Source organism: Taeniopygia guttata, chromosome 3, assembly GCF_048771995.1.
Source record: "Taeniopygia guttata chromosome 3, bTaeGut7.mat, whole genome shotgun sequence".
Lineage (NCBI taxonomy): Eukaryota > Metazoa > Chordata > Aves > Passeriformes > Estrildidae > Taeniopygia > Taeniopygia guttata.
In genome coordinates, this window is record NC_133027.1 from 7,653,767 (window position 1) to 7,670,471 (window position 16,705).

At 35.6% G+C, this 16,705-nt stretch overlaps 1 protein-coding gene across 5 annotated transcripts in view; it reads left to right on the forward strand.

The window, feature by feature from the left end:
* Positions 1-16,705, forward strand: part of ATAD2B (ATPase family AAA domain containing 2B) — a 75,323-nt gene that overhangs the window by 15,050 nt on the left and 43,568 nt on the right. For 4 of the 5 annotated variants that reach the window (XM_072926318.1, XM_030269447.4, XM_030269449.4 and 1 more), the window contains exons 2-15: positions 1,157-1,311; positions 2,774-2,820; positions 3,835-3,988; positions 6,039-6,141; positions 6,674-6,782; positions 7,946-8,062; positions 9,090-9,165; positions 10,960-11,058; positions 11,985-12,096; positions 12,525-12,640; positions 13,417-13,591; positions 14,376-14,464; positions 15,206-15,365; positions 16,288-16,378. In XM_072926318.1, coding sequence (XP_072782419.1) covers positions 1,157-1,311; positions 2,774-2,820; positions 3,835-3,988; positions 6,039-6,141; positions 6,674-6,782; positions 7,946-8,062; positions 9,090-9,165; positions 10,960-11,058; positions 11,985-12,096; positions 12,525-12,640; positions 13,417-13,591; positions 14,376-14,464; positions 15,206-15,365; positions 16,288-16,378 — 1,603 coding nt within the window. Of the gene's footprint in view, positions 1-1,156; positions 1,312-2,773; positions 2,821-3,834; positions 3,989-6,038; positions 6,142-6,673; positions 6,783-7,945; positions 8,063-9,089; positions 9,166-10,959; positions 11,059-11,984; positions 12,097-12,524; positions 12,641-13,416; positions 13,592-14,375; positions 14,465-15,205; positions 15,366-16,287; positions 16,379-16,705 lie in introns of those variants that run through there. The other variant, XM_041714752.2, reaches the window with a different exon arrangement.

The following is a 16,705-nucleotide window of genomic DNA, read 5'->3' on the forward strand; positions in this document are numbered from 1 at the left end:
TTGGATTATCTTTGTGACTTTCTCTGGACTCACTCCAGCAGGCCCATGTCCTTCATATGTTGTGGCCCCAGGGCTGGACACAAGACTCCAGGTGGGATGTCAGGAGTGGGGGCACAGGCAGGGAGAATCCCCGCCCTTGACCTGCTGTCCATTTTGCTGCTGATGTAGCCCAGGGCACTTTTGGCTTTCTGGGCTGCAAGAGCACAATGTGGGGACCTTCTTGTCAAGCAACACCCCCAAGTCTTTCTTCCCTGGGCTGCTCTCTATCCATTTTCCACCCAGCCTGTACTTGTTCCTGGGATTTCCCAGACCCAGGTGTAGGACCTTGCACTTGGACTTGTTGAACTTCACGAGGTTTGCCCAAGGTCACACTGAATGGCATCCAGAGTATTTTCATGAGCTAAACTTTGTCATTAATAGAATCCTGGTTTTATGTTTTGTTGTGGTAGTTCACCTAAATAAAAACAGATCATCTGAAGTTTGCTGTCTGTCCATTTCTTGTGTACAACTTTGAAGTAATCCCTTGATACTATCTTTGAGTTTCTGTCCCTGTTAGCTTTGATAAGTGCAAAGGAAAAAGAGCCCCATTTGGTACTCTTTGGGTGCTTCTTTAAACATGCTAAGTGTAATGTGGCTAGTGCATATTACTGTTAATGAACATGTTGGACATTTCCTGACTGTGTGCTGGACAGTTTGATGGGTAGAACAAGGTACTGGAAAACTCTTACGGGAAGGAACATTGCTTGTTTAAGCATTTTAAAGACAAAACCAACATCAGTGGAATAAATAATAGCTGTGTTTTTAATAATCTTAATTTTCCACAGTCCTTTTCTCTCTTTATGGCATTACTAGCTCTTTTGCAAGTAAGGTGAGAATAGCAGTGTTGTGAATTATATATAAAAAATACAATGGCTTATTCAAACAATACTTGTTCAGAAATACAGGAAAACTATTATAGAAGTTTAATATTTGAAATTAAATATTTTCATAGCTTCTGGTAATGTTTTCAGAATAAACACTTCTAATATTTCACACAAATTGGTCAGTAAGAGTTTGACATAGACTTTCCTCTTACTGAGCTGAAGTTTACCCTTTTTCTGTAAGGATATCTGCAAATGAGCCAAGTAAGTATCATCTGATGGTTTTTTTTTTTCAGAAAGATGAAGGTAGTGATGCTAGTTTGAGTGATAGCCACATATCTCCTCCTGCCAAACGTACCTCAAAACATGCTGATCCTGTGGGCAAAGAAAAATCTAAATCGCGCAGTACTGGGCAGCGAGAGGAATGGAGCATCTCAACTGGACAGTCCAGGTAACTGGTGCCAAGAAAAGAAGGAGCTCATACCAAATTTTTTCTGTGTTGTTATCCCACTTATGCTATTTCTGGAGTCAGCTGCAGCTCAGGAGCATACTTTTGAAACATGTTATTTTCCCATTATTTTCTTCATTTTAAGACTTCAGGAATGTGATTGCATCAATCATCTCATCTCTGTTTCCTTTCTATGCATATTTGTGCAAAAAATATAAAGTAATTTTATTTGATATGTAGTCTGAATTTTAGTTTCTTGATGCATCCAAATTTAGTAAGGTAATTGGTATTTTTATGTACTCATGCTATAAGAAGACATGATATTTTAATTAGGGAAGCAGTGTTACCATCTTTAGGGAATGGGTAACGGTCAAGTTTATTTCTATTGTTGTTCAGCCTAGTAAGTACATTTTACTGAATATAGCCTCAGTCTTGCCACATTTTTAGAACTTGAAGCAGAAGTAATTAATTTTATTTTATAACTCTGATTTCATAGTATTTTACAAAGCATCCTTGTATCCATAAGGTGCCTCACACGGCTACAAGGGGCTGTGAGACAGTGTACACAGTATGTTCCTGATCCATGAACTTTCAGTTAATACTAATTATTTTGTAGATATGTATTTCATATTTATGTACATATCAAAGTCATTCTTGAAATGATTTGTATGTAATAGTGACTGTAAGTCACTATTGGACTGTTGACTGCAAGGATGAAGTTTGCTTAAAAGCTTTGTAAATCTCAAAATAGATCTCTTAAGTTTCTTATGTTTATTTTTCTCTTTTAAAACAAAATTAATTAAATCTAGCCATGGCCATTGGGAATGTATTGAAACTTGTGCACCTTCTGTTTCTTTTGTTTTTAAGAGTAGACCTGTACTGGAGCACCTAGAAATGCCAATATACAAAAAGAAATATTTAATGCAGCTGGGAGAATTTAGATCATTGTGTCAAATGAAATTTGGCCAGGGTACTGAAAATCATATTGTTGCTCCTTTGGAACTCACTGCAACTTGTCTTTGCATCCGAAGTTTTATGTTGGTTCTGCCGAAATCCAAGGCACTGTGCGTAACAGTGATGTTGAGTCACTAAGACTTGCCAGAAGTTCTGTTACTTCTACTGGTTTATCCAAGGTGTTAGAATGATGGTTGCCTTTGGAGAGCTATATCAAGGTTCTGTTCTGAATTTTAAGGAGAGTGTTAACAGGACAAGGGCATGAAGGAGATTAATCAGAGAGGTGCTTTGACAGTTGGGGACAGGGAGGGGTTTCATATAATTGGTATTGAGCAGCTTTGTCTTTACTAAGGTGTTGAGCATGAAACAAACTCTTCCAAGACTATCTCTTGGAAAGCTTTTGAAATCAGAGTGTCATGGAGCGTTTTACAGTCAAAGTTCTGTTTTCACTGTGTGCCTTTTGCTTGGCTAAGGAATGTTAATGTTATTTGTATGTCTAATTCTCTCATAGGTTAACTTCTCAGCCTGGTGCTACACTACCAAATGGACGTAGCTTATGTAAGTGAATAATAGCAAAACTTTTTGTATTAGCTTTTGCAATTAGGTTTTATGTCAATGATTTTCAGTGGCATATGTTTTTGAGAACTTTACTGATTCCTTTGCAAGTTTTGACCAGAAAAGTTGCTGCTCAGTTTTCTTCTGTTGCCATCTTGGATACTCTCCGTGGATATGGGGAACATTTTTAGATGAAAATCCATTTCTTTTCTCAATTCAGACCTCTTGGCTATGATCTCAATGTTTGCCTTAATTCCCAAATTACTGTTATGAGCTAATTTTGGCCTTCCTCTCTCAGTTGGTCTCTTTAATTTACTTAGTCTCTTTGCTCATCTGAAATTTGGCCTTTTGTGGTTCTTAACATTACTAACTCTATTGCTTTAGAGAGACCTGCCTTGTCTGCAGCTCCTGCTACCTTGAACAGTCTTCCTAAAAGCTTATATGTTACAAACTTGCCATTTCATTGCTTATCTCAGCTAAAACCACTTTGTCTTTTGTGTCCCTTTTTCATCAGTTCTGTCTTGTTTAATTTTGTGTTGACTCTATGTAAGTGTATTTTCATTAGTCATATTTGGTATTTTATTATTTATTGTGATGCCTAAGGAACAATTAGCAGTGGGATCTCTTTTTTTTGGCACTGTACAGAGTAGCTGGTATAGATTTGCTTGTGAAGTCAGTGTGTTGTATCTGGTATTTTTATACTATATTTTGAAAGACGTAAGAATTGAAACTGTGGGCCAAGTGTGCATTTTAATATTGATACTAACTTAAAAATATTAAATGCTTAATTGAATGCCAAATTTTCATAATAAATAAGATTATCATCTAAGGAAGCAAGTTTGAATATGTAGAAATAACTTCTAAATTAACTTTGATAGGAATTAAATACAGTTCTTTAGTTCATACTGTGCTTAATAACTTTTGGTTTATTGTCCTTGATAAGTATTCTCTTATTAATTCTTGTTTGTGAAAATGTTGTTTCCTGCATTTTGAAGTAGTAATACAAATTTCTCTTAGCTCTCAAAAGCCACCCCCTTCGAGGGGAAAAAAAGGGAGATGGGGACCATGCTTGCATAAACGGAGATATAGAAGTCAGAAAAAGTTGTCGGTCCAGGAAAAACAGATTTGAAACTTTGAATCAGAGTTTATTGTTTGATCAGCTAGTAAACAGGTATGTGGGGATACTACAGTTGTATTCACAAAGCATCTTAATGATTTTTTAAAATTAGAAACCCCTGTGTTCCAGTGCCATGTCTGTGTTTTACTGTGGGGATGCATTGAGACAAGCTAGGCTGTGGTTTGAGTTACAGCTGGGTCTGTGCTGTGACTGCCATGGTGCCCACGCTCTAAATGCAGAGTAGCTTCCCAGGCTTTCACTGAGGAGTAAGTTACTCTGTCCTTACACCTGGATAAAGCTGTATGTTGGCAATTACTGCAGAGTGCCTGACGTGCTGTAAATCCACAGCCTGGTTTGTTTCTTGGTAACCTGTTTATGTAGTGATACCTTAAATGTCATGTAAATTGGTGATTAGCAGCAGTGCTTGGAAGCATTCTAGATTTTGCTTGTATGATTTTGATCATAAAATATCAAAAGTTTGTAGCTTTCTTTTGTTTTTGTTTTTTACCATTTGTTAATAATTCACATAGGGTGGGTGTCACTTTTTGACATTTACTGTGCAGACAAAGTAGGTCAGGGAGGCATGGTCTGGTCTGAGCATAGGAATGGGAGCCAGAAATGCTTTTTTTGAAATATTATTTCTCTGTAGCCCTGGGCAGGTCACTTAATATGTCCTGATCTTCCCACCTGTAAAACAAGTTTTAGCAGTCACATCTCTGAGTAACTGCTTTTTCCAGAGCTGGAAAATGATTTAAACATAAACATTTAATTGTCAAGAATGATCTTTATTTTTAAATGTATTCCCTTGAATATTTTATTAATTTAATTTTTTTTTATGTACTCAGTAACTACTTGGTATCAGTGTGCAAACTTATATTGAGTTACATTTATATTTCTAGTTACAATTGAATCTCCCTCTCCTCATCAACAGTAGGGAAAAGTCTACCATGAAGGTTGTAATTTGATTAAGATCATGGTACTGAAGTCTGTATATGAGCTTATACTGGTAACAGTGTAATCACTGGAGGTTTTTAAGAACAGGTTTGACAAAAGTCTGTCAGGAATGATTTAGGCATTCTGTAGTGTGTTCTTGCCTGGCAGAGCACGTTGACTTTTCCAGGTCCCTTCCAACCCTATTTTCTTTGGTAGCAAACTGCAGCATGATTTGACTTGAAATTGTTCTGTCACTCATCACAGATATTTTGGAAGCATTGTTTAAAATGGAGAGGAGGTCTCATAATGAAAGCATGGCTTTACTGACTTATGTCACCAGAACTTCCACTGTTTTCTTTCTAGGCAGTCTTTCACCCTTTAGATTTACTTTTAAACAGCTTGAAAAAAAGGAAATTATGGTTTCTGTCTTCTTATAAATATGAAACAAATATAGTAGAATTCCAGTTGAAAGCTACTCTAATCACCATGGAGAGCAATAACATGGTCTTCAGGACAGGTGGCCAAATAATTGACTTGGCCTGGTTAATACTGTGTTGTTCTCTTCTTTAGCAGTGAGGCATCTTGGCCAGGGTTATCACTTAAATACCACCACTGTTTTGACAGCCGTTTACAAATTCTCCAGATAATGAGAATGCTGACTAAATAGTAGATGAGAAATGATCTTGAGGTCAAATACTGAATGATGAGATTCTAGATGTTACTGATTTAACTAAAAGAAAATCCTGTATATGCTAGTGTCTATTTGAGGCCAGGGTAAGAAACTGTAAAGCTTATGGGGTAGAGGTATTAATTGCATTCCCATCATTATAATTATATAGGTGAAAAGCTTTACTTTATTATTTTGCAAATTTAATCTTAACTGACACCTAATCTAATGTCTCAGCAGTTGCAAATTAATATACTGCAATTTATACTGAGCCAAATTCTTTTAAAAAGTTTGTTAAAATACTGCTATCTACTTTGAACCCCAAACTTAAATACCATCAGCATTTCTTCTTTTGCATAGTTAGTTTATATTCTTTCAATTTTATTATAGTTAGGTTTGTATTTAATTGATAGACAACTCAAGATGTTGAATGCTATGTCTGAAGTTCTGCATGGTATTCTAAGTCTGATTTTTTGTGTGTGTTAACTGTTGCATATATTTCAGTACTGCTGAGGCTGTCCTGCAGGAAATGGATAATATTAACATCAGGAGGAACAGGCGATCTGGTGAAGTAGAACGGCTGCGGATGTGGACAGATACAGAATTTGTAAGTGCAGAGTTTCTGAGATCTTGGGTAAAAGTCGTATCAAGGCAGAGCATGTTTGTGTTTGCAAACAGGATACATTTTTCTGTAGCTCTGTCTAAAGGTTTATGATTTTCTTCAGTGGATAACATTAAAAAACATGATAAACTAAAATTCACAATTAAATTAGTGGATATGCTCTACATTGTTTCCTTTATTGATAAATTCACTGTCATGTCTCCTGATGTGCTATGGTGGTTCTTTGGTTTGAAGCATAATCTGGTAGCCTGGAAGCAGCAGGACCAGGGACTGTCATCTGCTTTTTTCATGAAAACTTGATACCGATGTCAGTCTGTATTAGCTGGACTAGGTACTGTCTGAGAGATTTACTTTAGCATCTGTTAAATGAGACTGCTTTTGTAGTCTGCCTATGGAGACCTCTGCTGGAAAAACACTTGACGACTAGAGATTGTGTGGAGCATTATTTACTGCACTGGGACTAATACTGAGTGACATGGGACAGTAGTGATGGAAGTGCATGTGAATTTTGTTCCAGGAAAACATGGATATGTATTCTCGAGTGAAAAGAAGGAGGAAGTCACTGAGGAGAAATAGCTATGGGATTCAGAACCACCATGAAGTGTCCACAGAAGGGGAAGAAGAAGGTATGGGTTGTAAAAAAAGTGGGGGCTTGTCCAAAATACTTACTAAATGAAGTTTTCCTTCCCATAAGAAAGCAATGTATTGCACTTCAGAAAGCAGAAGAAAGCCTGATTTCTAAATGTTTGTATAGTAAATTTCCTTCCTTCTGTTTTTCTTAATACTAAGTAATTGGAGCTTTCATTCCAATCCCTGTAACAATCCTCTGGTGGAAATCAGGATGTGATGAATGTTGTCTACTACTATATGTGTTCTAACTGACTTGATGTTTCTCATGTGCTGAGTGGCAATTATCAGAAAGAATTTGTAATAGTTAGGCCTGCATCTTTCCTTTGGGGTCAGGTATTGATTACAGTCTCCTTTCTGTCCACTGACATTTTAGAAGGCTTGTAGCTGTATTTGAAATTCTGCTTTTCTTTAAAAATTTGAATGAAAGTGGTCCAGGGTTCAAAAATTACCAGGAAAGAAGACATTGTACCTAACTTTGATGGCCTGATCAGCATCATGCTTAGCCTCCTTAAAAGATCAGACTTAAGCTTCGGGCATCCATACAGGTTTCAGCATACTGCATCTCAATTTTTAATTTAAACTGCTGTGGAAGGTATGGTTTGTCCCAGTTAATAAGAATGCAGTCTTAGTTCTGAGATCCATGGATGAAAATTCAGATCCTGTTAATAGATGGGCCTATGTTGTGCCTTTATACACAAAGTTTATAAAGTGTGTTTCTGTGTTCTTTGCTGTGTTTAAAAATGATACTGTGAATCATAAAGTTGTGCTTATTTTCATGCTGTGTCAAAGATTTGATTTATTGAGGCTCCTATGGGAAAAGAGAAGAAAGGAATTATCCTTAATTTGAAGGATGAATATTGAAGAAAAAATACAGTGGATAGAAGTGATGTTTGAAGTATTTTATAACTCAAGCTGTTTTGAATTAATTTATTTTTCCTTTCCTTTCCAGAATTTTGTGTAAAAAAACTAGTAGGAAATTTAAAAATGTGCTGTAGATTTATCACAGCCTTCAAATTTCCACTGATTTGACAATTAATAAATTTTTTAATTAATAAATGGGTAGTAATTCTCAATGACTATTAAAAAGTTATTTTTTTAAGATGAAAGTAGCTCTGACATGAAGTGGAAGTTTTCTGAAAATATTTTTACCCACCAACAGAGTCTCAGGAAGAAGATGGAGATATAGAAGTAGAAGAAGCTGAGGGGGAAGAAAATGATCGGCCATATAATCTCAGACAGAGAAAAACTGTTGAGAGATACCAGGCCCCTCCAATAGGTGAGGAACAGACAGTGCTTGACCTGCAGGAGTACCATGGATGTGGGGAGGGAATAGTTGGATGGCTGTTTCTCACCCCTGACAGAGTAACAGGGGTTTTGTGGTTTTCACCCTGACCTGCTGTGGTTCACCATGTGGATAGGACTGCTGAGACACAGTCTGTCAGTTTGTCAGTGGTGGTGGCATTGCTGGCTCATTGAACTCTGCAAATACCACCCTATGCTGGGCTCAGGGTTGGGGGTGGACGGGGTTTAGGTCAAGAATAATTGGCAGAAAGCAATCTACTAAATTAGGCGATTACGTAGAAAAAATAGTTACTGTTATGCCTGCTTCTCCTCTTGAGTGGTAGCCTAATTTATAACTGTGCATAAATGGCATAGGAGCCATTATCACAAATGAGAAATCTCAGGTATTTCAGTTGGAAGGAATCTGTAGTCCAGCTGCCTGGCTGTTTCAGGGCTGACAAAAAGCATGGTATTCAGGTCATTGCCCAAATGCCTCTTATGACAGACTCAGAGCATCAACCACTTCTTTAGGAAGCCTTTTGCAATGTTGGACCACCCTCTCTGTAAAGAAATGCTTGTTCCTGTCAAGTTTGAGTTTTCCCTGATGCAGCTTTGAACTATTTCCGCAAGTCGGAGGATCATGGAGTATGATTTCTTTGATAAAGAGCTGCTGTGGTTTATTTGTTCATAAAGATTTCAAGACATCCCATATAATCAGCTATGAAGAGGTTTCTGTATGGAGTTTAATGTCCTGCAAATAAACTCAAAATACTAGAGCTCTGGTTGATTTACATTCTGTGTCATGACAGACGCAGCTCTTTAATTAAAGGAGGGTGAGGATGGAATTCCCATGCCTGCATCAAGCCATGTACAGTGACAGTGACAAAGCCCCCTGCCCAATTCTTTCTTTAATTTAAGCTTTTAGAGAAACCAGTGATAACTGTATTGATGAAAATTGATAATCCAGCACTTCTGTGCTGCATTAAGATTAGTTGGTTATTCTTTTTTAATTGATGTTACAGTGCCAGCTCATCAAAAAAAGAGAGAAAATACACTGTTTGATATTCACAGATCTCCTGCAAGAAGAAGCCATATCAGGTAAATGTCACTCTTTTGGTATGTAATTGTTTGCTTTCCTTTAGTACATTTTGGTAGCTTTTGATTTTCAAACCATTTCAAACTCATTCAATGAGTTGCACAGTTTATTCACTGTGAGTGGGTCTTGAATTGTATCCTAGATTCAGACCCTGATCATCATCCAGACAGGAGTATCATGGCACTGTCTAAACCTACTAGAAGCTTTGTGCTACACAGAACGGAAACAGGTGTGCTACAAGTACTGGAAAGAATCATGCATGGCACACTGTAGCTTTCTCTATAAGGCCATATATGTAATATTTAAATCAAACGCATCAGTTTAAAAAAATATCCCCTTACTCTTCTACAAAACCAAGTAAAACAGGTTAATGTTTTTTATTTCCTTTTACTTCAAATTTCATTCAAGAATTATCAACCATTTAATAAAATATTTAGCAAGCATAAATTTTGACTCTTATGTTTTGTGTCAAATAAGTCTGGAATGTATCAAGTTGTCTTGGAAACTGTCTGTAGGCTTTATGTAACAAAACAGATGAGATTACAGCTTAAAACATTTTTTAAAAAATAAACTTACTCGAAGCTTCAAAAAGACAAATCTGTCCATGAACAGAATCCAAGTAAATGAATACTAGTCATAGCTGAAACGCTTATTTTATTGCTCAGTTTAATGGCGTAATGAAAATATATAAAGTAAATAAAGTAATAGCTGAATCTTAGGATTCTAAAGATTTTTTGTAATACAGATAAGAGTTGGTGGTTTGTTTTTTTGGTTTTTTTTTTCCTTGAAGAGCATGTGACTTTTTTTGGGTAATCTCTGGATTTGTACTTGTACTTACTATTCATACATGAAGAGTGTGAAAGTTATTATCCCTTTAGTTTTAGCCTGCTTGTTACTTGGCCCTCATTTTATCCCTTCTTGTCATAATAAGTCTTCCCAATTGCTTGATACTCTCTTTGATAGATTTTGAAATGTATCTCATTTTTGGTCATTGAACAGTAAAACTGATAGACCATGTTATCCATTGGCAAAAACCAGTTAATTAAGCGCATGATCATGTTCATACAAATAATGCAGCTTACTATATTCACTTAAAATCCAAGACTTTTTACTAGTAACCAACTTCTTCATGCAAAAAGTGCTGAATATTTCAACCGATATCAAACTCAACACCTTTTTGTACAGAAGTTTCAATGTACGTTCTTTAATATTTCTGAATACTCCTTTTTGTGAAATACTGTGATACTAAAATAAGAAATGGTTCATTCAGACTTTGGATAGTAATTTTACTTGGATTCAGATGAGAAGTACAGGTATTTTGAAAGCCTTCTGCTATTTAGAATTAATAACCTCATAAAAAGAGATTATATACTTTGTGAAGTATGGAATTTTTTCAAAGAATATGTAAAGGAAAGCATCAAACTGAGTAAGGGGACTTTGATATATCTGTTATGTTAGAGGTGGCTAAAGTGGTTGGAAACTTTCCAAGTACAATTTCAGCTTATTGACTGAATATTCAAGTCGCGTTGCTGAGGTAGCTTGGACTGGACCACACATGTTACAGGGCTCTGCTGTTCTAGTAATGTTCATTTGAATTCAGATAATCACTGTGGCAGTAAGAGCTGTTGTTCCCCTCTCAGATTATTTTGATACTTGATGAAGGTAGAATTTGCATGCATTTCAAACCTGAACAATACTGTACTTGGAATTTCAGTTTCATTTTTATAGAAGAACCATTTTATGCCATTCTACCTCAAAAAAGACTGAGTTTCCTGTTTGTTTTGCCACTTCAATAGGAGAAAGAAGCATGCCATTCACAGCAGCGATACAACCTCTTCAGATGAAGAACGTTTTGAAAGAAGAAAATCTAAAAGCATAGCCAGAGCAAGAAATAGGTATCAAAACATCCTCAGAGTGGTTGATTTTATTATATATCAGAAAACAAGGAGAACTAGTCTATAATGTTTTATGAGTTCTGCAGACTTTTGATTCTGCCTGTAATTACCTGCAGATGCCATTTAGGGGGAATGTTGGTTATATATTAATACAGGTTTTGGAGTTTTATGAGTAGATAATTAATAATAGCGATAAAAAGATGAAAATACAAGAGTAGCTGTTTGAGTCACTTGGGTTATATAAAACAACTCCTCTTGGTTAAAGTATCATTGGTGTAACTTAGTCCTAATTAATTCATTTGTACTCTCAGCTCTTCCCTCTTCCTCTTGTGTAAGAGTTCATACATTCTACACACCCAGTGCACATTTTTTTGACCTTACATGTATTTAGCAGTAATCTAAAAGTGGAAGATCTAGAAGTAAAATTATTCAGTGGTACTAGGTAGGAAGATTTCTACAGGCAAAATGTTTCCTCATCTTTTTTCCATCTCTTCCTGTCTGCCACGTTGTTCCCTTTGTATTGCAAGTAATTCAAGCAATGTCCAATGACCAGAAGTATTGTTCTGAGTGTAACCTGTGTCTAACTAGTACCTTTCTTCCTCCCTTTAACTATGTAGTTAGCCTGCTGTAGTATCTGTGTAAGGGCTTAAAGGAAGGAAATATTGTTTCTTCTGTGTTCATTCAAAATAATCTATCTAGCCTAGTTCTTCAGATTGAAATATGTGTATGGATGCATAAAGCTAACTTTATGCTAAGGAAATTCCAGATATATAACTGTTGCTACCACAAAAAAGAAGATCAGTTTTGTTTACCAATCTGGGAAGCTTATCTCTTTATGTAGTAAAAGGCATTCAATCTCTTGTTCTTCACCTCCAAGCAATAAAAGCAGAACAGTATTTATTGGGTGTTTATTTATTGTTGAGCAGGTGCCTGCCTTTAAACTTCAGAGCAGAAGATTTAGCTAGTGGAATCCTTCGAGAGCGTGTGAAAGTTGGGGCGAGTTTGGCTGATGTTGACCCAATGATTGTTGATAAATCGGTAGGTTTTGTTAGAGCTTTTTATCTTCCTTCCCTGAATTATACATAAGCAGAATTCTCCACAGCTTTGTATTGATGTTGAAGTAAATTCATAAAAAAGCTCACTGATTCTTTTTTTAAATGTAATTTTATTGTTATCAAAGCTTTTGTCTACTAACTCCTTTGGACTACAAAGCATTTGCCTGGGGGCTTAGGCTGGATCTCTGTAGATGTCCAGGCAGCCCTGGCACAGTGTACTTGCAACCAAATACAGGTGGGCAGCCAAGAGTTGACTTTCCCAACTGTTTTTTTCACGCTTTTAAAATTCAGGGAAATCCTTTTGATCAATACAATGTTTTTTCTAATTTGTTTTCAAATGTTTTATAAGTAAAGGTGCTTCTGTGGAAAGCTGTTACAATATAAACTTAATATGATTTCTTTTTTCCTAAGGTGTGTTTTGATAGTATAGGGGGATTGAGCCATCATATCCTTGCACTTAAGGAAATGGTTGTGTTTCCTCTTCTCTATCCAGAAATATTTGAAAAATTCAAAATTCAGCCACCAAGGTAGGTGTATTTCTCTCACTGTTGCCTTTTTTATTAAGCTCTGAGGAATTGAAAATACATAAGAAGTTGATTCTTTCCCTGAAGTGTTTTACAGTTTAAATAGATTTATGTTTTTGCTTGTCTATGAGAATATGTAATAAGCAGGATGAAGAATTAAAAAAACCTAGTATATTCTTCTTGTGGGAGGAAGGTAAACTTTGTGATTTGGTTAAAGAAAGAATTCTCATGTCTTTTATTTAGTAGTACCTTGCCTTTTTTCCCATTATGTTATTAAATATTTTACTAGATCAAGCAAAATGCTAATGTTTCTCTCAATATTATTATACTGGGATTATAATATTTAATAATGAGGCATCTTGGTATGTGATTTAAATGGGTGCATGGTGTCTAAGTCAATCGAAAAATTGGGGGTATTTTTGTCACTTAATTACTTCATTCCAAATTGCAAACATTGATTAAGGTGTTACTTAAAATCTAATACTTGAAGAGGTGGTATTTAACTAATGTAAAAGAATCCTGTGGAAACTTAATATGCCTTTGATTAATATTCTTTAGAAACGAAAGTTTTACTGATTTGAAAGCTTAAAACAATCTTAGATTTTATGAAGTCATGTTAATACTACAACATGTTAATAATACAATACTACTACAAAATAATAATAAGAGATCTTAAGTCATTCTTCTCCAGGCTCCCTGTCTTCATTATAAAATTTGACTTGGAGTTTTTCAGGAGACGTAAAATAAGTTTGTGACTGTGTTGATCCATTTATCTTCAGGGGCTGTTTATTCTATGGTCCTCCTGGAACAGGTAAAACCTTGGTAGCTAGAGCTCTAGCTAATGAATGCAGTCAAGGAGACAAAAAGGTGGCTTTCTTTATGAGGAAAGGAGCAGACTGTCTCAGTAAGTGGGTTGGTGAATCTGAACGTCAGCTTCGACTCCTTTTTGATCAGGTTAGAAGAAAATATGGTTTTTTAATATAATTTCTCTGTATGTTGTGTTTTGTGGTTTAGGTAGCCAAAGATACTTGCAATGGAAACTAAGTAACAGTACATTTTCGTAAATTAAGAAGGATTTTACCAAATGACATACTTGGATGTAAAGAAGGGGGAATACTGACAGTAGTTTTTCTTGCTCTGGAAATTCAGACAAAGAAGTCTTCTGATTTGTACATTAATGAAGCAAAGTAGTTTGGGGAAAAGTTTGGGGAAAAAAACTCAGTCACTGAGTTTGAGTTTGACTGGCATGTTCAAGATAAGTGCTGCAGAGGGGAGTGCAAAATGCCTTGGTTGTGTATCTATTTTAGTGTTCTTTTTTGGCTTAGAAAAGACTGGACAGAATAGAGAGTCACACAAAGCAGTAAAATGCAGTAGCTCAAAGAAAAATAGTTGTCATATAGAGATTTCTAAACAAACAGGTTATGAGCAGATAAGATATGTTCTCTGTAACGGAGTGTAAGGTGTGTGTTTGTCTTTAACCTGTCCAGCACACAGTAAAACTGGTACACTGGTGCCATCTTGCTTACTCGAAGTAGACTGCACTCTGCTTTGCTTTGAAACACTGCTGAAGTTGGAAATTCGGTTTTCATTTCAGACTTTACACTTTCTAACAAAGATGTCTCAATATATATGTTAGTTTAGCATGTTAATGCTTTCTAGTGAAACCAGTTTTCAATGTTGATGGATAAATTAGGAATTAACAGTGAATTCGATTTTTGTTTTGTTTATTGCATACCAGGCATACTTGATGAGACCCTCTATAATATTTTTTGATGAAATAGATGGTTTGGCTCCAGTTCGTTCTAGCAGACAAGATCAGATTCACAGGTAATATTTCTTCTATGCTGCCATTAGCTTGGTATAGGGTACATTACATTAAATGTAATTTTTTCTCATTCCATAGGAAAGGTTTTTATTTTTTCTGAAGCCCACTTAAACTAGAAAGGACAGATTGGTTTTTTGGTGTTGAAAGTCATCTTTTCAGACCTTCAGGCAAACTAATTTGCTGAGAATTGAATTGCAGTGACAATTACCCTTCAGCCACATTATTAACTACAAGATTTCCACAGCCATTCCTCGATTTGCTGTTTTGTGCTGTAAACAGATTGTCTGTTACCAGCCCAATAGAATAACCAGGTGAAAAAATGTTATTCTAACATTATGAATTGTAATATTCTATCAATGAACTGAACTCACCTGTGATTATGTACAAACATATTTTGTGTTGCTGTTGTGTCATTTTTTTAGAACATTTCTTACAAAAATTTTCTGTTGGCTGAAATGTTTTGTGGCTGCTTTTATCTCAGTTTTGCTGTGCTCTCTATGGCAACACACTTGTACCTGTCATTCTATAGGTGGTGGTATTTATGTGTCCATCTCCCTCCACTCTGCTGAGAGAAATTTGGGGCCAGCAGACCAGGTGGCCAGTGGAACTTGCGAGACTTGAAACTGTTATGCACCTGTTTGTAGCTTAATTTTTTCCTTTTGAATATATTAATGTTACATTTGAAAATTGAAAAGTTCTTGCAGTGTTCCTTACGTTTCCTTATTCTGAAAACTCTCTTGTAGCTCTATAGTGTCTACTCTTCTTGCCCTCATGGATGGACTGGATAACAGAGGGGAAATAGTTGTAATTGGTGCTACAAACAGACTGGATTCTATAGATCCTGCACTCAGGAGACCTGGTCGCTTTGACAGGGAATTTCTTTTCAACTTGCCTGACAAGAAGGTAAAACCTGGAAAGGAGAATTATTAATAAACATCTTTAGTGTACTAAACATTTGAATGCCTGACAACCAAGCTTATGAAATAAAAATATTCATTCTTGCTTGTAAGAATGTTTCATTTAGGAGGACATTTTTAGAACAAAGAGATTGTATACATAAAGCTGTATTGAGCTTCAGATCTTCAGGATATAGCTAAAACTAAACAGAAGTAAATTATTCACCATAAACTGAATTACTTATCTCAAAACTATGGATTTGTGTAATGAACCCTAACTATGTGGGGGCTTGAGACTTATGGTAAGATAAAATAACTTTAAATCTTGTAGACTTCTAAGCATGTAAAAAATGTAGATGCACAGCCAGGCATTACAGAAACATTTCAGTTCCTTTTTCTAAACTTACATAAACTCAGCCATAATACTTCATGAATTTATGCTTAAAATTAAATGTGCTTTTTATATGGATAGATATATTCAGATTCTGTAGAAGTTTTAGCTGGAATGGTTTTGGGATTCATGTGTATGTGCTATGCTACTCAACTCAACCTATTAAATGGTGAGGCCTTTGACAGTAGAACCTGTAACTCATAGGTGCAGTAATTAAAAATGAAATTATAAAATGATGTTAATTCCTAATAGAACATGAGTTTTAATCAGTTCATGTATAATAATGTTGATCAAACAGAAATTAAAATGTGTAACTGGCGAAAAAAATATTGCTTATATATGAAATTAAAAAGAAGATAAAAGCTTTGTTCTTGAGAGACTTTGGAGTGCTAAGTTCTATTTTATGTGTCTCAGTTACATGCCAAAAGCAGGTAAAGTAACTATAGATTCACACGAATAAAGAATATTTTTTTTCTATTATATAGATTTGATTTGCTAGTTTTTTAACCTCATTTTCCTTTCTTCTTTTTAAAATCAGGCACGAAAGCACATTTTGCAAATTCATACCAGGGATTGGAACCCCAAATTGTCAGATCCTTTCTTAGGAGAACTGGCTGAAAAATGTGTTGGTGAGTGTTATGTTATTAGTGCTTTTCCTGTAGAAGCCTTCTCTTCTGTGTAAAAGTTCAGAGGTATGCTATATGTAACAAGGTTTTCTTATTTCTGCCTTTCTAAACTTCTGTACTTTGAACAACACTCTTTTTGTAGTAACAAATGCGTTTCTGTCTTACTAAAACACAAAATGAGTAGCTAGTAGTCATTTGAAAATACAACTTTCTGTGATCACTGTCCTTATATAAGATGCATACCCTTAAAGAGAAGCAAAGTAAAGTTGGAATTGGAATCTTTAGGAAGGCTTCCCAATAAAGTGGTAAATTACAAAAGAGATAGGCAGA